The 25,923-nt window shown below is 50.2% G+C and overlaps 1 protein-coding gene across 1 annotated transcript in view; it reads left to right on the top strand.

Moving 5' to 3' along the window:
* Positions 1-25,923, top strand: part of LOC129694823 (circularly permutated Ras protein 1-like) — a 72,074-nt gene that overhangs the window by 10,594 nt on the left and 35,557 nt on the right. Inside the window, exons 2-4 of the mRNA XM_055631584.1 lie at positions 21,013-21,146; positions 23,679-24,002; positions 25,326-25,460. Coding sequence (XP_055487559.1) covers positions 21,041-21,146; positions 23,679-24,002; positions 25,326-25,460 — 565 coding nt within the window. The 5' untranslated portion in view covers positions 21,013-21,040. The remainder of the gene's footprint in view (positions 1-21,012; positions 21,147-23,678; positions 24,003-25,325; positions 25,461-25,923) is intronic.

The following is a 25,923-nucleotide window of genomic DNA, read 5'->3' on the forward strand; positions in this document are numbered from 1 at the left end:
CCAATTTAAGCGTGCCTCTAGTTTTAAAGACTAGTACCCTGGGGGTGTAGTGTGTGACTGTCCACCTGATCACTGGCCTACAAGATTTTATAAACCTCAATGCTTGATTCAGCCCTGCACCCAGCCAATCCAGCTTCTCAACCACATCCTCATCAATCCCTTTTTGTGGCCTTTCCAGTTTAGTGACATTCTTCCTGTGGCAGAGCAACCACAACTGTACACAGCAAAGATCCTTTAGCAAACAACATAGTGCACTCGACGAAAAAGATGTAGCACGATTCATATAACAATATAACAATTACAGCACGGAAACAGGCCATCTCGGCCCTTCTAGTCCGTGCCGAACAGTTACACTCACCTAGTCCCATCTACCTGCACTCAGACCATAACCCTCCATTCCTTTCCCATCCATATACCTATCCAATTTATTTTTAAATGATAAAAACAAACCTGCCTCCACCACTTCCACTGGAAGCTCATTCCACACAGCTACCACCCTCTGAGTAAAGAAGTTCCCCCTCATGTTACCCCTAAACTTCTGTCCCTTAATTCTCAAGTTGTGTCCTTTTGTTTGAATCTTCCCTACTCTATAAAATCACCTCTCAACCTCCTGCACTCCATGAAGTAAAGTCCTAGCCTGCTCAACCTCTCCCTATAGCTCACACCCTCCAGACCTGGCAGCATCCTCGTAAATCTTCTCTGCACTCTTTCCAGCTTAATGCCATCCATCCCATAACAGGATGGCCAAACTGAACACACGACTCCAAACTTGGCCTCACTAACTAACATCTTGTACAATTGTAATGTTTCGTCCCAACTTCTATACTCAATACTGTGTAGCACAAAGCCATGTTAATAACTACCCCTGATGTTAACTTCCCTTCCAAATGCTGGTGGGTCCTGTGCCTTGGAATCAGAATCTATTCTAGATGAGAGATCTATAGCCTTTTGCATATTAAGGGAAATAGAGATATTAGAATAAAGACCAGCCATGGTCCTACATTAAGGGGCAGCACGGTGGCTCAGCGGTAGAGTTGCTGCCTTACAGTGCCAGAGACCCGGGTTCGATCCTGACCACGGGTGCTGTCTGTACGTAGTTTGTACGTTCTCCCCGTGACCTGCGTGGGTTTTCTCTGTTTGCTCCCACACTCCAAAGACGTACAGGTTTGTAGGTTAATTGCTTTGGCATCATTGTAAATTGTCCCTAGTGTGTGTAGAATAGTGTCAGTGTGCGGGGATCGCTGGTCAGCACAACTTGGTGGGCCGAAGGGCCTGTTTCCGCGCTGTATCTCTAAACTAAACAGGTACAGTGGGAAGGATGCAAGCAAGTGGAGAGGGACAGGGCAGTTATATACCGTATAGTGCCTGTGGATCTGTGACTCTGCTTAAAATTCAACAAGGTTTCAAAGCCACATTAATCATGGGATTTGAGCGTGTGCGTGTGCTGCACTTTGATGTTTGTAATTAACCACATATGAGTTTATTGTATTATTGTAGCAGGGTGGAGTAAGCTTTGTTTGCGTGCTATCCTGCTGTCAGATAGTACAATCACGCCACACACAAGTACAAAGGAAGTAGAACGAGGAATATACCAGAGTCCACAATATAGTGGCACATAGAAAAAGCAGGTTTTAAAACAAGTGCAAGGTCTGCAATGAAGTGGGTTGGAAGATTGGGACACACTCTGGCTTGTGGGAGGACCTATGATAACAAGGGGAAGAAGCTGTGTAGGAAGGAACTGCAGATGCTGGCTTAAACCAAAGATAGACACAAAATGCTGGAGTAACTCAGCGGGACAGGCAGCATCTCTGGACAGAAGGAATGGGTGATGTTTCAGGTTGAGACTGAGCATCAGGGAAAGGGAAACGAGAGACATAGAGAGAGAGAGAGAGAGAGAGAGAGGGAGAGATAGAACAATGATATGCAAAATGGAAGATATGCAAAAAAGTATCGATGATAAAGCTGTGGGCTAGGTGGAAAACAAGTTACTGACTATGAGACTCAACAAGACCACTTTGAACCTGGTACAACAACTTAGGTGGGGGAGGGACGGAGACGGAGGGTTGCTGGGGCTACTCGAACTTGGAGAAATCAATATTAATACTACTGTGTTGTAAGCGACCTGTGAAATATGAGGTAGAAGCGAATTTCATGTATTGCCTGACTTCCTGGTTAATAAGCTGGAAATAGTGCAAAGAGATGTTGTCTAGGCTTGAGGATCTGAGCTATAGGGAGATATTGGGCAGATGAGGACTGTATTCATTGGAGCATAGAAGGATAAGGGGTGATCTTATATGGGTGTGTAAAATAGTGAGGGGAATAGATAGGGTCAATACCTAGGGTTGGGGAATCGAGTACCAGAGGGCATGGGTTTAGGGTGAAAAGGGACAAGTTTCAATAGGAATCTGAGGGGCATAGCTTTTACACAAAGGGTGGTGGGTGTATTAGGTATGTTACAAAACCTACCTGAATCGTCATTGGGAATCTGCCCACAGCCAGGTCTGCGATTTTGGCGCTGTTTGGAGGGGGCGGGTTTAAAACGCGATTTTTACTAGGCTGTACTAATCGCAGATGTTCAGCCTAGTAAATCATTAACGAAAAATCGCTGCAAGACCCGGTCGCAAAAGGTATTATTAGTTTTATAGGCCTCGATAATATAGTTATAATAGTTTAAAATTACTCTCTGATTCCGCAACATCTCGCAGCCCCAGGGTTTTATAAAGCAAACAATTAAAGGTATGTACCTTATTTTTACATTAAATGGGGCATATATATAACCCTATATATCAAGTTATCTATAGCGAGTAGTTCATTTTGGGCTTTTTATATCCCGCAGTATTTTTCTCGGCATTTGAGGGCACTAATCCAGCGCGCTGTCAACGTTCTAAGCCAGCGCGTTCACATGAACCCATAGAAAGCCGATTTAAATGGGCATTTATTTACAGCAATTGAACACTAAATTCCTTCCATTTGGCCTATAAATTAATGTAAATTAGATATAAAAATCATGTTATATTGTGAATTATTTGTAAATAATCTTTGGACACTTAGGCTATTTAAAAATGTTAATCTTTCCTTAAGAAATGGGCCTTTGATTATCCAAGATCACAGCTTTTTTGTAATGTCCATTGAAAATCAATAGGGAACAAGATGCTAATTTCCGAGTATGAAAATGGCCATAACTTTTTTAATACTTGAGATATGAAAGTGAATTTGGTGTCAAATTGAACTTATTGTTATGCTTTATCTGATGGGATAAATTGCAGACTTTATTTTTAAAATCTCAAAATTTTGTAACATTGTTAGGTGTATGGGCCAAGATGCCAATGGAGGTAGTTGTGGCAGGTTCAATAACTACATTTAAAAAACATTTGGACATTACATAGGTAGGAAGGATTCAGACGTATATTGGCCAAAGTGGGACTAGTTTAGCTGGGGCATCTTTGTTAGCATGGACAAGTTGTGCTGAAGGGCCTATTTCTGTGCTGTATGACTGAGCCAATAACTAGTTCCTTTGTCCTATTGTCATTGAAGGAGAGGTTGATGTCTTGTGTTTGTGACAAATGTGTGCAATGAGGTAGGTTGGATACCATAGCTTATGGAAGGACCGTCAGAAGCCTGATAGAGGGGACGCATCTGTTCCTCAGTCTGGCTTTCAGTTTAGTTTATTGTCACGTGTACCGAGGTACAGTGAATCCAGTCAGCAAGAAAGACAACACATGATTACAATCCAGCCATTTACAGGATAAGGGAATAACATTTAGTGCAAAGTAAAGCCAGCAAGATAGTCCAAGGGCCACTAAAGAGGTAGATAGTAGTTCAGGACTGCTCTCTGGTTGTGGTGGGATGATTCAGATGCCTGATAACAGCTGGGAAGAAACTTCCTGAATCTGGAGGTGTGCGTTTTCACACTTCTATACGTTTTGCCTGATGGGAGAGGGGAGAAGAAGGAGTGGCCAGGGTATGACTGATCCTTGATTATGCTGCTGCTGCTGGCCTTTCCGAGGCAGCGGGAAGTTTAAGAGTCAATAGAAGGGAGGTTGGTTTGTGTGATGGTCTGGGCTGCGTCCACAATTGTGCAAAGGGAGAGGAGGAATGAGCAGAATGAGGCAAGTCTTTGATAATGTTGGCAGGTTTCACGGCAGTATGAGGTGTAGATGGAGTCAATGGTGGAGAGTCTGCCCTGTGTGGTGGACTAGGATACATCCACAACTCTCATTATCCTTCACTGGCTTTGTATCCTGGCTTGAAGAAGTTGGCTGATTCCCTTGAATGTGAATAGGGGGGGGGGGGGGGGGGGGGGGGGGGGATTGTCCAACCTACCTCATTGCACATGTGTAGCCACGTCACAGCTTCACACGAGAGCAGCAGCAGCTGTTCAGGAGTAACTACACAGTGAAGACCCAGGACAGTGCTGGTCGGGGAGGGGCTGGGCCCAGTGGGGAGGGGCTGGGCCCAGTGGGGAGGGTGAGGGCCCAGTGGGGAGGGGCTGGGGGTCCAGTGGGAGGGGCTGGGGTCCAGTGGGGCCCAGTGGGGAGGGGCTGGGGGCCAGTGGGGAGGGGCTGGGGTCCAGTGGGGCCCAGTGGGGAGGGGCTGGGGGCCAGTGGGGAGGGGCTGGGGGCCAGTGGGGCCCAGTGGGGAGGGGTGGGGGTCCAGTGGGGCCCAGTGGGGAGGGGCTGGGGGCCAGTGGGGCCCAGTGGGGAGGGGGGTCCCAGTGGGGAGGGGCTGGGGTCCAGTGGGGAGGGGCTGAGGTTCAGTGGGGCCCAGTGGGGAGGGGCTGGGGGCCAGTGGGGAGGGGCTGAGGTTCAGTGGGGCCCAGTGGGGAGGGGCTGGGGTCCAGTGGGGAGGGGCTGAGGTTCAGTGGGGCCCAGTGGGGAGGGGCTGGGGCCAGTGGGGTGGGGGGGCTGGGGTCCAGTGGGGAGGGGCTGAGGTTCAGTGGGGCCCAGTGGGGAGGGGCTGAGGTTCAGTGGGGCCCAGTGGGGAGGGGCTGGGGGCCAGTGGGGAGGGGCTGAGGTTCAGGGGGCCAGTGGGGAGGGGCTGGGGTCCAGTGGGGAGGGGCTGAGGTTCAGTGGGGCCCAGTGGGGAGGGGCTGAGGTTCAGTGGGGAGGGGCTGGGGGCCAGTGGGGGGGGAGGGGCTGGTCCCAGTGGGGAGGGGCTGGGGTCCAGTGGGGAGGGGCTGGGGTCCAGTGGGGAGGGGCTGGGGTCCAGTGGGGAGGGGCTGGGGTCCAGTGGGGAGGGGCTGGGTCCAGTGGGGAGGGGCTGAGGTTCAGTGGGGCCCAGTGGGGAGGGGCTGGTCCCAGTGGGTAGGGGCTGGGGCCCAGTGGGGAGGGGCTGGGGCCCAGTGGGGAGGGGCTTGAGCCCAATGTGGAGGGAGTGTGTGCTTCGCTCTGTTGGAGGTGCTGAGCAACCATCCATCATTCCTCACATGCTTCCACCATCGGAACCAGTGGCGGTGTGAACAAACAGTGAGACTCCAACCGTGCTCAGCATTGCTTTGTTTTGTTTAGTTTAGTTTAGTGATACAGTGCAGAAACAGGCCCTTCGGCCCACCGAGTCTGCAACGACCAATGATCCCCGTAAACTAACACTATCCTGCACACACTAGAGCCAATTTCTATTTACACCAAGCCAATTAACCTACAAACCTGTACGTCTTTGGAGTGTGGGAGGCAACCAGAGATCCCGGAGAAAACCCACGCAGGTCACGGGGAGAACGTACAAACTCAGTACAGACAGCACCCGTAGTGGAGATTGAACCCAGGTCTCTGGACCTGTGAGGCGGCAACTCTACCGCTGCACCATCGTGCAGCCCACTGCTGCAGACTCTGAGCCGTGTCGCTGCAGTGTTGGGACGGCCCCTCCAACGGAGACTCAATGCCACGGTGCAGCGGGTAGAGCTGCTGCCCCACGGCACAGGAGACCCAGGTTCCATCCCGATTTCTGGTGCTGTCTGTGTGGAGTTTGCATGTACTCCCTGTGACCACGTGGGTTTCCTCCGGGTGCACTGGTTTCCTCCCACATCTCTCCAGAGGTTGAGGGGAGACCTTGAGAGAAATGTATAAAATAATGAGAGACATCGACAGGGTAGATGGTCAGAAATTTCTCCAGGTGGAAATTGCAAGAACTAGAGGGCGTAGTTTTAAGGGGAGAGGAGGAAAGTACAAAGGAGGTGTGCTGGGCAAGTTATTTTACACACAGGTTGGTGGGTGTCAGAGGTGGGTGGTGGTGAAGGCAGGTACAATAGTGATGTTTAACATTATTTTACATGTATGGATGTGAATCACGTGCAGACACAGGAGATTAGTTTAACTTGGTATCATGGTCAACATTCACATTGTGGGCCAAATGACCAGTTCCTGTGCTGCACTGTTCCATGTTCTGTGATGTGGGGCTGGTGGGCTCATCCTCTTGTGAGTGGTGAAATCCAGGTGGAATCATAGAGTGATACAGCATGGAAACAGGCCCAACTCGCATAGTTCCCTGAAGGTGGAATCTCATATAGATAAGGTGGTAAAGAAAGCTCTTGGTGTGCTGGCCTTTATAAATCAGAGCATTGAGTATAGAAGTTGGGATGTAATGTTAAAATTGTACGAGGCATTGGTGAGGCCAATTCTGGAGTATGGTGTAATTTGGTCACCAAATTATAGGAAGGATGTCAACAAAATAGAGAGAGTACAGAGGAGATTTACTAGAATGTTGCCTGGGTTTCAGCAACTAAGTTACAGAGAAAGGTTGAACAAGTTAGGTCTTTATTCTTTGAAGCGCAGAAGGTTAAGGGGGGACTTGATAGAGGTCTTTAAAATGATGAGAGGGATAGACAGAGTTGATGTGGACAAGCTTTTCCCACTGAGAGTAGGGAAGATTCAAACAAGAGGACATGACTTGAGAATTAAGGGACAGAAGTTTAGGGGCAACATGAGGGGGAACTTCTTTACTCAGAGAGTGGTAGCTGTGTGGAATGAGCTTCCAGTGAAGGTGGTGGAGGCAGGTTCGATTTTATCATTTAAAAATAAATTGGATAGTTATATGGACGGGAAAGGAATGGAGGGTTATGGTATGAGAGCAGGTAGATGGGACTAGGGGAGAATACGTGTTCGGCACGGACTAGAAGGGCTGAGACGGCCTGTTTCCGTGCTGTAATTGTTATATGGTTAATTTGCTCATGTGAACACAACGTGTCCCACCTGCCTGCATTTGGACCATATCCTTGCAAACCTTCCCTATCCATGCACCTGTTCAAATGTATTTTGAATATTGATTTTGTACCTTGCTCAACTACCTTCTCTGCCAGCACATTTCAGTAACCCACCTGTGTGGAAAAAGCTGAGTTGTTATTAAATCTTTCCCCTCGTATGTTCTCTGTTTCTTAATTCCCCTATTCTTGCTAAAAGACTGCATTCACCCTATCTATTCCTCTCATGATTATCAACTTCAAACAGATCCTCCCCCTCATCCTCCTGCACTGCAAGGAATAACATCCTAGCCTGCTCAACCTCCCTATAGCTCAGGCCCTTGAGTCTCGGCGACATCCCTGTAAATCTTCTTTGCACCCTTTCCAGCTTTCCTATACCAGGGTGACCAAAACTGAACACAATACTCCAAATGCGGCCTCACCAGTGTCTTGAAAAACTGCAACATAACATGGGAATAGGGAGAGTAACATGATATCAGTGTAAGTGGTGCTTGGTGGCTGGCACTGACCTAATGGGCCGAAGGGCCTGGATCAGTGCCTCTGTCTTCATACACCACTGTTCTAGGTGATGTGGAGGAAGTGAAGGAGAGGGGTGCGGACAGGGAGGGTACGACAGCCCCCCCCCACCCCCCAGCCTTCATCCAGAGGCACCAAGGCATTTAGCAGAGGCCCTGGCACTCCCTGTTCTCCCCTCTCCCATCGGGCACTGGTATAGAAGTGTGAAAACATTTGTAGGTTAATTGGCTTCAGTAAAAATTATAGATTACAATAAATTGCAGCGAATTGTCGACACAGCCCAGACCATCACACAAATCAACCTCCCTTCCATTGATTCCATCTACACCTCACGCTGCCTCGGCAAGGCCAGCAGCATCATCAAAGATGAGTCGCACCCTGGCCACTCTCTCTTCTCCCCTCTCCCATCAGGCAAAGGTATAGAAGTGTGAAAACACACACCTCCAGATTCAGGGACAGTTTCTTCCCAGCTGTTATTGGGCAACTGAACCATCCTACCACAACCAGAGAGCGGTCCTGAACTACTATCTACCTCATTGGTGACTCTTGGACTATCTTTGATCGGACTTTACTGGCTTTACCTTTACACTAAACGTTATTCCCTTATCATGTATCTGTACACTGTGAATGGCTGGATTGTAATCATGTATTGTCTTTCTGATGACTGGTTAGCACGCAACAAAAGCTTTTCACTGTACCTCGATACACGTGGCAATAAACTAAACTGAACTGAGACTGGAAATTGAACTGAAGAGGTTGTATGTGGCAGCTGTGATCTCCAGGACATGGCCCCACTGACAGGAAATGTGCTGATTCAGGGCAGCAGATTCTAATTGTAATTCATAATTAGCTTTTGGAGCGGGGAGAGGGATTAGTTGTGGTTGTGAAGTTGGTTAGTTGCATTCCTTGGAATAAAGCATAGAACATAGAACAGCACAGGAACAGGCCCTTCAGCCCACAATGATGCTGAACAAACACAATGCTGAATTAAACTTGTTCAAGAAGGAACTGCAGATGCTGATTTAACCGAAGATAGACACAAAAAGCTGGAGGAACTCAGCGGGACAGGCAGCATCTCTGGAGAGAAGGAATGGGTGATGTTTCAGGTTGAGACCTTTCTTCAGACATGTCAGGGGAGAGGGAGATACATGGATAAGGAAGTATAAGGTGTGAAAATAGGACAAAGGGGATGGAGATCAACGAAAATGTGGAATTGTTAGCTGGGAGTCAGATGGGTTTTTTTGTGTCTGTTCAAAGCAAACGGATAAAATGTAATCAGACAGTTAGACTGGTGGAAGAACTGGGAAGCAAGAGAGAGGGAAAGCAAAGGTTACTTGAAGTTAGAGAAGTCAATGTTCACACCGCTGGTGTGTAAGCTGCCCAAGCTAAACATGAGGTGCTGTTCAAATGTTGAGCAACCGGGAGATCAGGTAGGTTAAGGCAGACTGAGTGGAGGTGGTCAGTGAAATAGTCACCGAGCCTGTGCTCGGTCTCGCCGATGTATCCGATGTTGACGCCTGGAACAGCGGATACAGTAGATGAGGTGGGAGGAGGTGCAAGTGAATCTCTGCCTCACCCGGAAAGACTGTCGGGGTCCTTGGATGGAGTCGAGGGGGGGAGGTATAAAGACAGGTGTTGCATCTCCTGCGGTTGCAGGGGAAGGTACCTGGGGAGGGGGTGGTTTGGATGGGAAGGGACGAGTTAACCAGGGAGTTTCAGAGGGAACGGTCTCTGCGGAAAGGGGAGGAGATGGGAAGATGCGGCCAGTGGTGGGATCCTGTTGGAGGTAATGAAAATGTCGGAGGAGTATGTGCTGTTTGCGACGGCTGATGGGATGGAAGGCGAGGACAAGGGGGACTCTGACCGTGTTATGACTGGGGGGGAGGGGGAGCAAGAGCAGAGCTGTGGGATATTGAGGAGACCCTATTGAAGGCCTCATCTCACAATGATCCACTCTACATTTTCCTTGATCTCCATTCCCTTTGTCCTATTTTCACACCTTGCACTTCCTTGTCTATGTATCTCCCTCTCCCTTGACATCAGTCTGAAGAAGGGTCTCGACCCAAAACGTCACCCATTCCTTCTCTCTGGAGATGCTGCCTGTCCCGCTGAGTTACTCCAGCATTTTGTCTATCCTTATTGAATGTAAAAAAAAGCAACTGGCACATCTCTGTTAAATGTCACCCCTCTCACCTTAAAGCTGTGCCCTCTAGTCTTTAATATTTCCATCTTGGGATAAGGGTCTACTTGAAGGTGACTCCAGTCTCCACCCTGTGTACTGATGAGGGACAATGAGGTGGTGAACCAGACACTTTGCTCCCACACCCATGTTAAGGAAGAGCAGCAAGAGTAGGATTTGTCCAAGTCAGGATGTCATGATCCTGCTGTATAGTTTAGAGATACAGTGCGGAAACAGGCCCTTTGGCCCATCGAGTCCCCACCGACCAGCCATCTCCTCACACAAACACTATCCTACACACACCAGGCAGGAGGATGTACAAACTCCGTACAGACAGCACCCGTGGTCAGGATCACACCCGGGTCTTTGGTGTTGTACATGTTGTAAGGCAGCAACTCTACCGCTGCACCACCGTGCCGCCCCTTTATAGGATTGGCTGCATTTGGAGCATTGCGTGCAGTTCTGGTCGCCCCATTACAGGAGAGATGTGGAGGCGTTGGAGAGGGTGCAGAGGAGGTTTACCAAGATGGTGGCTGGATTAGAGGGCTTCAGCTACAGGGAGGGAGGTTGGATAGACTTGTGTTGTTTTCTCTGAATCATCAGAGGTTGATTGGAGATGATAGAAGTATATAAAATTACAAGAGGTATAGATAGGGGAGACAGTCACAACCTTCCTCTCAGGGTGGAAATGACCAACAGAAATGGAAAATAGACACAAAATGCTGCAGTATCTCACCGGGTCAGGCAACATCTCTGGAGAAAAGGAATAGGTGACGTTTCGGGTCGAGGCTCTTCAAGAGTCGGGGGTAGGGAAACTATAGATTGGAAAGGTTCAGAGCTGGCACCAATGACAATAGACAACAGGTGCAGGAGTAGGCCATTTGTGCCAGCACCGCCATTCACTGTGATCATGGCTGATCATCCCCAATCAGTACCCCGTTCCTGCCTTCTCCCCATATCCCCGGACTCCGCTATCTTTAAGAGCTCTATCTAACTCTCTTGAAAGTATCCAGGGAATTGGCCTCCACTGGCTTCTGAGGCAGAGAATTCCACAGATTCACAACCTGTGTGAAAAGTTTTTCCTCATCTCTGTTCTAAATGGCTTACCCCTTATTCTTAAACTTTGGACTCCCCCAGCATCGGGAACATGTTTTCTGCCTCTAGTGTGTCCAATCCCTTAATAATCTTATATGTTTCAATAAGATCCCTTCTCATCCTTCTAAATTCCAGGGTATACAAGTCCCAGCCACTCCATTCTCTCAACATATGACAGTCCTGCCATCCTGGGAATTAACCTTGTGAACCTACGCTGTACTCCCTCAATAGCAAGAATGTCCTTCCTCAAATTTGGAGACCAAAACTGCACACAATACTCCAGGTGTGGTCTCACTAGGGCCCTGTACAACTGTAGAAGGACCTCTTTGCTCCTATACTCAACTCCTCTTGTTATGAAGGCCAAAGAACAGTGGAGCCAAATCTAACTATCTTATGTTTGTTGAATCTCTTGCCCAGAGTCGGGGAATCGATGACCAGAGGACATAGGTTCAAGGTGAAGGATACAACATTTAATAGGAATCTGAGGGGTAACATTTCTACACAAAGGGTGGTGGGTGTATGGAACAAGTTGCCAGAGGAGCCATGATCACAATGAATGGCGGTGCTGGCTCGAAGGGCCGAATGGCCTCCTCCTGCACCTATTTTCTATGTAGGAGGTAGTTGTGGCTGGGACTAACCCTACGTTTAAACTGGTACATGGATAGGACCGGGTTGGAAGGATATGGGCAGGTGGGACTAGTATAGCTGGGACATGTTGGCCGGTTTGGGCAAGTTGGGCCGAAGGGCCTGTTTCCACACTGTCACCTGTGAGGTTCCACCAAACATACAGAAGAGAAGCGGGTGGATGAGCAGAGGTTGAGGCCACATTGTTGTAAACACTACACCACAAATCCGTGACTCCACAAGCATCCTGTGATACGCCCTCTAAACCATGTTGAATGCATTCTGAACTGAGTGCTTGGCAACAATGCAAAACGTCTGACTAATTGTGTGCATACATAACAGCTTTGGTTTGTAAAACTCTCAAAGCAAGGAAAGGTCAAATATTAATTTTCATATGTACAATTGAATCTCCCACTGTGCCCTGCCCTTGAAACTAATTTTGCCATTTTTCCTTCTAAGCCTTTAGATTTTTATTCATATAACTATTTCAGGTGATCTTTGATTATTTCCATAAATAGAATCATAGAATTCTAGGAACAGTCTCCTTGGCCACACCTTGCCATGCAATCTATCTGTGACACTCCTGTTTAGCTGCCTAATTACTCCCCGCCATTCCTGTCCAAATACCTTTGAGAATGTTGTCATTGTTTCTGCCTCCAACCCCTCCTCTAGCAGCTTGTGCCAGATATTTGAAAAACTATGTGCAAAAACGTACCCCTCTGCTCTTCAAATCAGTGGCCTCTCCTTCTGCCCCAGCCACATCCTTAACCATATAACAATTACAGCACGGAAACAGGCCATCTCGGCCCTTCTAGTCCGTGCCGAACACGTATTCTCCCCTAGTCCCATATACCTGCACTCGTACCATAACCCTCCATTCCTTTCCCATCCATATACCTATCCAATTTATTTTTAAATGATGAAATCGAAAGTAACCAAAGATCGTAGAAGCTCTTGCTCTAGTATCTTTGCTTTTAACATTTAATTTAGTTGAGTTTAGAGATACAGAGCGGAAACAGGACCTGCAGTCCACCGAGTCCGTGCCAACTAGCGATCCCTGCACATGAGCACTATCCTACACACGCACACGCACGCACACACACGCACGCACACACACACAAAACACGCACACGCACACACTGGGACAATTTACAATTGTACCCAAGCCAATTAGCCAACAGCTTTGGAGTGTGGAAGGAAATCGAAGTTCTCAGGTGAAGGGGAGAATGTACAAACTCCATACAGACAGGACCCGCAGTCAGGATTGAACCCGGGTCTCTGGCGCTGTGAGGCAGCAACTCTACCGCTGCGCCACTGTGCCGCCCATAACCGATGCATCCAAAACTGCTGCGCCAATGGGGTAATAACCATATTTGTGGAACAATCTGTAAGATGCTGCTGGATAACGAGGTGTGCCGGTTAACAAGGTGGCGGCTACGGCAGCGGCACGGGGTGTCTGTCCCTGTCCCGCTGCAGCAGAGTGCGCTGGGGATGCGGGGCTGACGGAGCGGGCACGGAACACCAGGGCTGGGCTACCCAACACCTGCGGTCACCAGCCAGCGCTGACCGAGACCGAGCTGCCCCCCCCCCCCCCCCCCCCCCCCTTCCTCCCACACTGATAACCCACTCGCCACTCTGGGCAGGAGGCTGCAGATACAACCCACTGTTCAGGAAGTAAGTTTGTCCCTAGCTCTGTTCCCCAGCATCAACCTTGATCTTGTTGCTGCATAGAACAGCAGGATAGCACCGTGGTGCAGCGGTAGAGTTGCCGTGCTTACAGCGCCAGACACCCGGGTTCCATCCTGTCTGTACGGAGTTTGCACGTTCTCCCTGCGATCTGCGTGGGTTTTCTCTGAGATCTTCAGTTTACCTTCCACGTAGGTTAATCAGCATAATCTGGTGGTGCGGACTCGGTGGGCCGAATGGCCTGTTTCCGCGCTGTGTCTCTGAACTAAACTAGAACATTCTTGGAGCTGCTTGTAGTGGAGCCTACCAGGGAAAAGGCAATTCTGGATTTAGTGCAGGAACCACCAGGAGGTAGCGACCACAATATGATGAGTTTTAATCTGCAATTTGAGAGGGAGAAGGTGATATTGGATGTGTTGGAATTGTAGCTGAGCAAAGGGGACTACAGAGGAGCTGGCCAAAGTTGACTGGAAAGGGACCCTAGCAGGGAAGACGGTGGAACAGCAGGTATTTCTGGGAATAGTCCGGCAGATGCAGGAGCTTTCCATTCCAAATAGGACTGGCGTATGCAGCGCCTTGACTGGCGTATGCAGCGTCTTGATGGCGTATGCAGCGTCTTGATGGCGTATGCAACGCCTTGACTGGCGTATGCAGCGCCTTGATGGCGTATGCAATGCCTTGACTGGCGTATGCAACGCCTTGACTGGCGTATGCAACGCCTTGACTGGCGTATGCAACGCCTTGACTGGCGTATGCAGCGCCTTGACTGGCGTATGCACTTGGCGTATGCAACGCCTTGACTGGCGTATGCAGCGCCTTGACTGGCGTATGCAACGCCTTGACTGGCGTATGCAGCGCCTTGACTGGCGTATGCAGCGTCTTGACTGGCGTATGCAACGCCTTGACTGGCGTATGCAGCGCCTTGACGGCGTACCCCTAGCGCGTGGCGTTGCGCGATGTCGTCACCGTCTGGCGTGCGGTTGCATGATGACATAACCGCCTGAAGCCGTGCGACGTACAAATTCAGTCGGCCCGCCTCCTGCCCAGCTGATTGGTGAGTATGATGTCGGGACCAGCCCCGCACAACTCCATACACCAGTTGGAAGTGGGACCGGCCCCGCGAGGCCGTACGCCTCAAGCCACCACGTTTGGTCGCGCTAGACGCAAGCAATCGCATGTTGGTGGGACAGGCCCATTACACTTCCTTATCTCTATGTCTCCCTCACCTGTGGCTCTCAGTCTGAAGAAAGTTCCTTCTCTCCAGAGATGCTGCCTGTCCTGCTGAGTTACACCAGCATTTCATGTCTGTCTGTGGAGAACATGGATAGAGAACGCATTTTGGATCACGACCCTTCAGACCTGAACCATTGCCTATCCACGTTGACTAGAGATGCTGCCTGACCCGCTGAGTTACTCCAGCACTTTGTGTCTTTATGTGTATGAACCAGCATCTGCAGTTCCTTGTGCCTGTCAAAGTTTCAAGTCGGGACACCTGGCTACTTGTCGAACTTTATTCATTGAGAAATATCATGCTCTGATTTTAGTTAACTATCCAACTCCCTTTTATTGATAGCGGTTTGAATATTGATTTCTTTAACTTCAAGTAACAATAACTAACAGAAGAAAGATTCTAGGGCGAGATTCTAGGCAGAGGCGACCGTGGCTGACACGGGAAGTCAAGGACAGTATAAAACTAAAAGAGAAGGTGTATAGCGGAGCAAAGATTAGTGGGAAGCCAAAGGATTGGAAGCTTTTAAAGAACAACAGAAAGTAACTAAAAAGTCAACGGGGTGGGGGGGGGGGGGTGGGGGGGGGGGGGGGGGGGGGGGGGGGGGGAGGAAATGAAGGTACGAAGGTACGCTAGCCAATAATATAAAAGAGCGTTTCTTCAGTTATATAAAGAGTAAGAAAGAGGCAAGTGTGGACGTTGGACCACTGGAGATTGATGCAGGAGATGTGTTATTGGGGAATAAAGGAATAGCAGAGGAGCTGAATACCTTTTCTGCATCAGTCTTCACAGTGGAAGACACCAGCAACATGCCTGAAATTCAAGAGAGTCGAGGGTGGAAGTTAGTTGAGTGGCTGTTACTAGGGAGAAGGTGCTTGGGAAGCTGAAAGGGCTGAAGTCACCTGGACTGGATGGACTACACCCTAGGGTTCTGAAAGAGGTGGCTTTAGGGATTGTGGAGGCATTGACAGTGATATTTCAAGAATCACTAGAGACAGGAGAGGTCCCAGATGATTGGAAAATTGCCAATATTACCCCGTTGCACAAGAAGTGAGCAAAGCAGAATAGTGGGAACTGTAGGCCGGTTAGTCTGACTTTGGTGGTTGGTAAGAATTTAGAGTCTATAATAAAGGATGAGTTTACTGAGCACTTAGAAGTTGACGATAAAATAGTCCAAAGTCAGCATGGCTTTGTGAAGGGGAGGTCTTGCTTGACAAATTTGCTGGAATTATTTGAAGAAGTAAATAGTAGGACAGACAAAGGAAAGTTAGTTGATGTTGTTTACTTAGATTTTCAGAAAGCCTTTGATACTGTAAGTTGCCACACGTGAGGCTGCTAAGGAAGATGAGAGCCCACGGTATCAAACCAGCATGGATAGCAGGTTGGTTGGATGGCAGATGGCAAAGAGTGGCCATAAAGGGGGCTTTTTCTGGTTGGCTGCCAGTGACTAGCGGAGTTCTGCAGGTGTCAGTGCTGGGGCCGCTACTCTTCACGTTGTATATTCATGATTTGGACGAGGGGATTGAAGGCTTTGCGGCCAAGTTTGAGTATGATACAAAAATAGTTGGAAGGGCAGGTAGTGTATAGAAAGCAGGGACTCTGCAGTAGGACTTGGGCAGGTTGGGAAAGTGGGCAGAGAAGTGGCAGATGGAATACAGAGCAGCAAAGTGTGGAGTCATGCATTTTGGTAGCAGGAATAAAGGCTAAATGGGGAGAGAATCCACAAATCGGAGGTGCAAAGGGACTTGGGAGTACTGGTGCAGAATTCCCAAAAAGTTAATCTGCAAGTCGAACCGTTAGTAAAGAAAGCAAACTCAATGCGAGCATTTATTTCAAGAGGGTTTGTATACAAAAACAGGGATGTAATGCTGAGGCTCTAGAAGACGCTGGTCAGGCTGCATTTGGAATATTGTGAGCAGTTTTAGGCACCATATCTGAGGGAGGATGTGCTGGGTCTGGAGAGGGTCCAGAGGAGGTTTACTAGAATGATCCTAGGAATTAGTAGGTTAACCTATGATGAGCGTTTGTCGGCACTGGGCCTGTACTCGCAGGAGTTTAGAATGAGGGGAGACCTCATTGAAACGTACAGAATAATGAAAGGCTTGGATAGAGTGGATGTGGAGAGGATGTTTCCACTAGTGGGAGAGTCTAGGACTAGAGGTCATAGCCTCAGAATTAAAGGACATTCTTTTTGGAAGGAGATGAGGAGGAATTTCTTTAATCAAAGGGTGGTGAATCTGTGGAATTCTTTGCCACAGAAAGCTGTGGAGGTGAAGTCAGTGGATATATTTAAGGCAGAGATAGATGGATTCTTGATTAGGACAGGTGTCGGGATTTGGGGAGAAGGCAGGAAAATGGGGTTAGGGGGAGAGATAGATCAGCCATGATTAAATGGTGGCGTCGACTTGATGGGCCGAATGGCCTAAATCTGCTCCTATCATATAATCTCATGAGGCCCTTTGGCCCACAATGTCCTTGAGGAACATGATGCCAAGCTAAACTAATGTCATCTGCCTGCACGTGATCCATTCCCTGCACATTCACGTGCCTATCTAAACGCCTCTTAAACACCACAATCATATCTGCCTCCACCACCACCCCTGCCCATGCATTCCAGGGCCCCACTGAAAAAGTTACTTTTATAACTACTAAACCAGGTTTGCTTCTTAATAAACAGACACCACACAAACTGTTTGGTAGACCAGTTCAAAACTTTACTTAACATCGGCCGATGGAAGGGAGGGAGAATTCCAGTCAAGTGACCAATGTAGACACTTGACCGAGCCTCCGTCCACCTTCGCTGAACAACAGAATTACATTGCCTTAAATAGGGTTTTTTTTGTCCCCTTAGCACATTCCACAGACATTAGTCATAGTCAGAGGTACAGGAAAAGGTTTCCACAGAATGCCTCACATCAAAGGCATTTTGTTTACATGGTACAAGATATACTAAAAACATTGGCCATTTGTTTTACGACATTTTATCTCCAAAGAGATCACCCTAGCTCTTTCGCTGCTTCCTCTCTGTCACCTCGCCCCTCATAAACATTGGCCATTTGGTTTATGACATCTTACATCAAAGAGATCTCTCTAGCTTCTCCTCTCTGCTTGTCACTTGGGAGACAATGTTATAGGATTTATTATCCCACACACTGCAACCTGAGGCAAGCCTAATTTGACACTAAATATAAGCTGTAAGCTAGCCCAGAAGCCAATTTAATATCTTCTTATATTTTTAACTAAAATTCGGCTTCATCACAGAATCGGGGATCAGGGGGTATGGAGAGAAGGCAGGTACGGGATACTGAGTTGGATGATCAGCCATGATCACATTGAATGGCGGTGCAGGCTCGAAGGGCCGAATGGCCTACTCCTGCACCTAATTTCTATGTTTCTATGTTTCTATCACCACCACCCTTTTTCAAAAAACCTGCCCCGCACATCTCCTTTCAACTTTTCCCCACTCACCTAAAAGCTCTGCCCTCTACACTTTTATTTTTCCACACTGGGAGAAAGGTTCTGACTGTCTACCCTATCTACGCCTCTCATAATTTTATATACTTCTATCAAGTCTCCCATCGACCTCTAACATTCCTTGAGAAAACAATCCGAGTCTGTCCAATCGCTCTTTTAAAGCTAATGCCCTGTAATCCCGGCATTATCCTGGTAAATCTCCTCTGCACCCTCTCCAAAGCCTCCATTGCAGTAATGAGGTGACCAGAACTGCACGCAACACTCCAAATGTGACCGAACCAAAGTCCTATAAAGCAGCATCATGACTGATTATGTTACTCAATGCCATATAATAACCATATAACAGTTACAGCACGGAACACAGGCCATCTCGGCCCTTCTAGTCCGTGCTTATTCTCTTATTCTCCCCTAGTCCCATCTACCTGCACTCAGACCATAACCCTCCATTCCTTTCCCGTCCATATAACTATCCAATTTATTTTTAAATGATAAAATCGAACCTGCCTCCACCACTTTCACTGGAAGCTCATTCATATAACCATATAACAATTACAGCACGGAAACAGGCCATCTCGACCCTTCTAGTCCGTGCCGAACACATAATCTCCCCATGCGCTCAGACCATAACCCTCCATTCCCTTATCCATATAACTATCCAATTTATTTTTAAATGATAAAATCGAACCTGCCTCCACCACTTTCACTGGAAGCTCATTCCACACAGCTACCACTCTCTGAGTAAAGAAGTTCCCCCTCATGTTACCCCTGAACATCTGTCCCTTAATTCTCGTCATGTCCCCTTGTTTGAATCTTCCCTACTCTCAGTGGGAAAAGCTTATCCACGTCAACTCTGTCTATCCCTCTCATCATTTTAAAGACCTCTATCAAGTCCCCCCTTAACCTTCTACGCTCCAAAGTATAAATACCCTAACTTGTTCAACCTTTCCCTGTAACTTAGTTGCTGAAACCCAGGCAACATTCTAGTAAATCTCCTCTGTACTCTCTCTATTTTGTTGACATCTTTCCTATAATTTGGCAACCAAAATTGTACCCCATACTCCAGAATTGGCCTCGTCAATGCCTTGTACAATTTTAACATTACATCCCAACTTCTATACTCAATGCTCTGATTTATAAAGGCCACCACACCAAAAGCTTTCTTTACCACCCTATCGGCATGAGATTCCACCTTCAGGGAACTATGCACAGTTATTCCTAGATCCCTGCATTCCTCAATTCGCTGCCATTTACCATGTACATCCTATTTTGATTTGTCCTGCCACGAGCTATGAAACCAAGCATGCCGAATGCTGCCTTGACCATTCCATCTACTTGTGTTGCTATTATGGACTGGACAGCACACCCCCTCGCTACATCCGTGCTGTTAAGTGTCATGATGGGCAGCACGGTGGCACAGCGTTAGAGTTACTGCCTCACAGCGCCAGAGACCCGGGTTCGATCCTGACTACGGGTGCTATCTGTACGGAGTTTGTACGTTCTCCCCGTGACCACGTGGGTTTTCCTCAGGTGCTCTGGTTTCCTCACATGCTCCAAAGACGTAGAGGTTTGTAGATTAATTCGCTTAGAAACATGTAAACATAGGTGCAGGGTAGGCCATTCGGCCCTTCGAGCCAGCACCGCCATTCAATATGATCATGGCTGATCATCCAAAATCAGTACCCTGTTCTTGCTTTTTCCACATTTCTGTTAATTCCGTTAGTCCTAAGAGCTAAATCTATCCCTTGAAAACATCCAGTGAATTGGCCTCCACTGCCTGCTGTGGCAGAGAATTCCACAGATTCTCTGGGTGAAAAAGTTATTCTTAAACTCTGGCCCCTGGTTCTGAACTCTCCCAACATGGGGAACATTTTTCCTGCATCTAGCCTGTTCAATCCCTTAAGAATTTTATATGTTTCTATAAGATCCCCCCTCAATCTTCTAAATTCCAGTGAATACAAGCCCAGTCAATCCATTCTTTCCTCATATGTCAGTCCCGCCGTCCTGGGAATTAACCTGGTGAACCTACGCTGCACTCCCTCAATAGCAAGAATGTTCTTCCTCAAATTAGGAGACCAAAACTGCACACAATATTCCAGGTGAGGTCTTACCAGGGCCCTTTACAACTGCAATAGGACCTCCTTGCTCCTATACTCAAATCCTCTCGCAATGAAGGCCAACGTGCCATTAGCTTTCTTCACTGCCTGCTGTACCTGCATGCTTACTTTCAGTGACTAATGTACAAGCACACCCAGGTCTCATTGCACCTCCTCTTTTCCTAATCTGACACCATTCAGATAATAATCTACCTTCCTGTTCTTGCCACCAAAGTGGATAACCTCACATTTATCCACATGAAATTGCATCTGCCCACTCACCCAACCTGTCCAAGTCACCCTGCACTCTCATAGCATCCTCCTCACAGCTCACACTGCCACCCAGCTTTGTGTCACCCGCTTCTGTGATATTGTAAATTGTACACTAGTGTGTGTAGGATGATGTTACGGGTGATTGATGGTAGGTGCGGACACAGTGGGCCGAAGGGCCTGTTTCCGCGCTGTAACTCTAAAGACTAATTGTATGCTGTCCGCTTGCATCTGACCTTGATGGAGACTCGGACTGTATTTCCTCTGCCACAATATAACCTCTCACACCCTCCTTACTGTGGTCGGTGTAGTCGGTGAAGGGGAGTGAATGAGTGAATACTATATGGTCATGTGACAAGTCACAGTGGAATTCTTTGCTTGCATACCCGAGGTATACAAATAGTTGCCACCTAAAGGGCACCAACAAAGTTACAAAGTATCCTGCATCGGTTCCTCCTTTGTTCTCCCCCCCCTCACTCATGGCGGTCCCCCCCATGCCGGGTCCATGGGCAGGAGGGAGGGGTCCCATGGCAGGGTGAAGGTGTTCTGTCACGGCCCCGTGCCCATGGTGATAGTGGAGTTTGCCACTGGCCCGGGTGGAGATGGTCACGGTGAGGATGGGCGCGCAGGTTGTAACGGTGCCTTGCCTCAGCAGATCCAATCAAGAGGTCAGGAAGAACAAGATGGAGTTTGCCAGCAGCTATTTCTACGTCCGATGTACCGCGACCACAGAGCCCAGCGAGCGGCCACGGGCACCACTGCCGGGCGAAGGGAACAATGCCAGGACGGGTAAGTGGCAGGAGCGTGGACCATACACCGGTCCTCTCCCCCTCTCCCCCTCTTAAAAAAGTTTAAAAAAGGTCGCTAGGGAAAAAATTGATACTTTTTTTACTCGTAGGTTTAGTCGCAGTAGGTCGTAGTAGGTCGGCATGTTAGTCGTAGGTAATCGGGGGTAGTCGTAGATAGTCTTCATCGAGGTCGAAGGAGGTCATCTTCACTCTCCACTATTCGGTGTCCAATTTGCCCGTAGTCGTAGTTAGTCTTCAACATAGTCGTAGGAGGTTGAAGGAGGTCTTCAACATGTCATTCTTTCAAACTCTTCTAAACTCGCCAATTAGATCGCCCAAGTGGGACAGCCCCTTCACTCTCTCACTCTCTCACACTTACTCTCTCTCACACTCACTCTCTCTCACACTCACACTCTCTCTCTCTCACTCACTCACTCTCTCTCTCTCTCTCTCACTCACTCTCTCTCACACACTCTCTCTCACACTCACTCTCTCTCTCACTCACTCTCACTCACTCACTCTCACTCACACTCTCTCTCTCTCACTCACTCTCTCTCTCACTCACTCTCACTCACTCACTCTCTCTCACACTCTCACTCTCACTCTCTCACTCACTCACTCTCACTCACTCACCACACACTCACTCACTCACTCTCACTCTCTCTCTCTCACTCACTCTCTCACTCACACTCACTCTCTCACTCACTCACTCACTCTCTCACTCACACACTCACTCACTCACACTCACACTCACTCACTCACTCACACTCTCTCTCTCTCTCTCACTCACACTCTCACTCTCACACACACTCACTCACTCTCACTCACACTCTCACTCACTCACACTCACTCACTCACACTCTCACTCACTCACACTCTCACTCACACTCACACTCTCTCACTCACTCACACACTCTCACACTCACACTCACACTCACACTCTCACTCACTCTCTCACTCACTCTCACTCACTCTCACTCACTCTCACTCTCACTCACACACTCTCACTCACACTCTCACTCTCACTCTCTCACTCTCACTCACTCACACTCACTCTCACTCACACACTCTCACTCTCACTCACACTCTCACTCACTCACACTCTCACACTCTCACTCTCTCTCACTCTCTCACTCACTCACACTCTCACTCACTCACACTCACTCACACTCTCACTCACTCACACTCTCACTCTCACTCACACTCACTCACTCACACTCACTCACACTCACACACTCTCACTCACTCTCACTCTCACTCTCACTCACACTCTCACTCTCTCACTCACTCTCACTCACTCTCTCACTCACACACTCTCTCACTCTCACTCACACTCACACTCTCTCTCTCACTCACTCTCACTCACTCTCACTCTCACTCACACTCACTCACACTCTCACTCACACTCTCTCACTCACACGATGGTCTAGTGTAGGGGTATTGTTACAAGGGGCGTGGATCGGGTGAATGCAGACTCTGTTACCCAGAGTAAGGGAATTAGAACAAGAGGGCATGGGTTTAAGTTCTTGTTCATAAGTGATAGTAACAGAATTAGGCCATTCGGCCCACCAAGTCTACTCCGCCATTCAACCATGACTGATCTATCTCTCCCTCCTAACCCCATTCTCCTGCCTTCTCCCCGTAACCCCATGACATCTGTACTAATCAAGAATCCATCTCTCAGCCGTAAAAGATATCTATTGCAGTGTTGCGGGGGGCAAGATTTAATAAGAACCTGATGGGAAATGTTTCATACATGGGTGGGTGTATGGAATGAGCTGCCAGAGGAGGTAGTTGGGGCAGGTACTATAATGACACCTGGTCGGGTACATGGATAGGAATGGTTTAGGTTTAATATTGTCACGCGTACCACGGTACAATGGAACTCTTTCTTTATTATGCTGTCAGAACAAATCAGATATACATTCATACAACCAGGTCAAGTTCAAGTCCAATGGGTAAAGTGAAGGGGAAGATACAGAGTGCAGAATATAGTTCTCAGCATTGTAGCGCATCAGTTCTAGAGACAAAGTCCGGTGTCCACAATGGGGTGGAGGTGAATCTGGACAGTACCCTAGCTTATGGAAGGACTGATCAGGTTCAGCTCCAACTCTATAATCAAGTTTGCTGATGACACTGTGGTGGTGGGCCTGATCTCAGACAACGATGAGAAGGCCTACCGGGAGGAGGTGGCTGATCTAGCACTCTGGTGTCAGGACAACAGCCTCCTCTTGAATGTCACAAAAACTAAGGAACTCTAAGGGGGAACGGAATCGAGGGATATGGAGAGAAGGCAGGTACAGGATACTGATTTTGGATGATCAGCCATGATCATATTGAATGGCGGTGCAGGCTCGAAGGGCCGAATGGCCTACTCCTGCACCTATTTTCTATGTTTCTATCTTCTGCTGGACGGGAGTGGATTTCGACAGCTGTAGGATAAATGTGGGGCAAGTGAAGTTGGTGGGCATCGGTGGGATGGGCTGAAGGGTCTGTGTTGGGGACGGTCTGACTGCCGTGTGCTGTGTTGCAGGTGAAGTGCCGGTGTTGCCGATGTACCAGCCGGTGGAGGGGTGCGGTGTTGCCATGGGACCGGTGTATGACCAGGTGTACGAGGCGGTGGGGGGGCTGGGCATGGAGGGGCAAGGTGCCACTTACATGAACCACAGCACCTTGTCACAGCCCCTCACCCCCTCCTCCCCTGTCTACGCCGACCAGCCCAGCACCGGCCTCTACCCCCCGCAACCTACCAGCAGCTACGATGGAAGCCCATCGGCCCCGGCCCCCGAGCAACCGGCAAAACCCACCCCCATCCCCATCCCCCCTCCTCGACGATCCCGGAGACACACACCACAAGGTGAGCTCACCAGACCAGCACGGCACCTCCGCACACTGACCCACAACACAGCTACAGTGACCCCCTCACCTCCCCCCCCCACACGTACAGTGACCCCCCCCCCACACGTACAGTGACCCCCTCACCCCCCCCCCCCCACGTAATAGAGACCCCCTCACCCCCCCCCCAACAACCGTACAGTGACCCCCCCCCCCTCCCCCCCCCCCAACACGTACAGTGACCCCCTCACCCCCCCCCCCCCTACAGTGACCCCCCACCCCCCCCCAACACGTACAGTGACCCCCTCACCCCCCCCCAACCGTACCCCCCCCCCACCCCCCCCCCCCAACAGTGACCCCCTCACCCCCCCCCCCCCCCCAACACGTACAGTGACCCCCTCACCCCCCCCCCAACACGTACAGTGACCCCCTCCCCCCCCCCCCCTCCCCCCCCCCCCCAACACGTACAGTGACCCCCTCACCACCCCCCCCAACACGTACAGTAGACCCCCCTCCCCCCCCCCCCACGTACAGTGACCCTTCCCCCCCCCCCAACACCGTACAGTGACCCCCCCCCCCCCCCCCCCCCCAACCTCTGTGACCCTCACCCCCCCCCCCCCCCCTCACCCCCACCCCCCCCCCGTCCCCCTCCCCCCCCCCCCCCCCACATACCCTCCCCCCCCCCCCCCCCCCCATCCTCCCCCCCCACACTACAGTGACCCCTCTCCCCCCCCCCTGTACGGTGACCCCCCTCCCCCCCCCCCCCCCCCCGACCCCCCCCACCCCCCCCCCCCCCCCACCCCCACCCCCAACCCCTCACGCCCACTGCCTGTCCCCAACCCCTCCATCCCCCCCCTCTCCAGCGTCCATTGCCCCCCCCCAAAACAGACCCCCCCAGAGACCCCCCCCCCCCCCCCCCCCCCCCCCCCCCCCTGTGGTGACCCCCTGACCCCGACCCCTGACCCCCCTCGTCCGGTCTCCCTGGTCCCATATGACCCCCCTCCCCCCCCCCCCCCCCCCCCCCCCTTCCCTCCGACCCCCCCCCCCCCTCTCCCAACCCCTGTACGGTGACCCCCTCTCCCCCCCCTCCCCCCCCCGACCCCTCCCCCCGACCCCCCGACCCCCCCCCCCCCCTCTCCCCGACCCCCCCCCCCCCCCCCCTCTCCCCCCGACCCCCCCTCCCCCGACCCCCCCCGACCCCTCCCCCCCCTCCCCTGACCCCCCCCCCCCCTCTCCCCCCCGACCCCTCCCCCCGACCCCCTCCCCCCCCCCCGACCCCTCTCCCCCGACCCCCTCTCCCCGACCCCTCTCCCTGACCTTGACCCCCTCTCCTGATTTATTCCAGTGACGCCGCCCCCACTGCCCCCTCGACCACCCAACATGCGGAAGGTGCCCAACTATGTGGAGGTGATGGAACAAGGGCCGCGGGCTCAGTCGGGGGTCCCCGTGCCCCTCCCGGCCCCACTGAGCCCCGATAAAGGTGAGTGAGGGTCTGGGCCTGGGGGGACAAGGCACCCGTGCAGCTGCAGGGCTCCAGTGCAGTCCCTGCTGCCCACCATGCCGCGAGCTTTACCCCCGGGGGGTGGGGTGGGGGGGGGGAGATGTGGCTGGAGACCCCGGTCACGGCTCCGGGGAATGGGGGGGCCATGAAGGGGTGCTGGGTTTGTCGAGGGTAGCGGGGCTTCAGAGGGCGGTGGTTGGGGTTTGGAGGGGGGAGGGGTTGTTGGGTGGTACGTTTGTCGAATGTAGGGGAGCTGTAAGGGTGAGGGTGAGGGCCTGTGGGGGGGGGGTTACTTTGTTAGAGAAGTCAATATTCATGTAATAGATGCCTCCACTGGCCCTGCCGTGCACCTATTTTAAATTAGTTTTATCACTAGCACTAGTCCTACACACACTAGGGACAATGTACGATGTTTACCAAAACCAATGAACCTACAAACCAG

Source organism: Leucoraja erinacea, unplaced genomic scaffold (genome assembly GCF_028641065.1).
Source record: "Leucoraja erinacea ecotype New England unplaced genomic scaffold, Leri_hhj_1 Leri_80S, whole genome shotgun sequence".
Lineage (NCBI taxonomy): Eukaryota > Metazoa > Chordata > Chondrichthyes > Rajiformes > Rajidae > Leucoraja > Leucoraja erinaceus.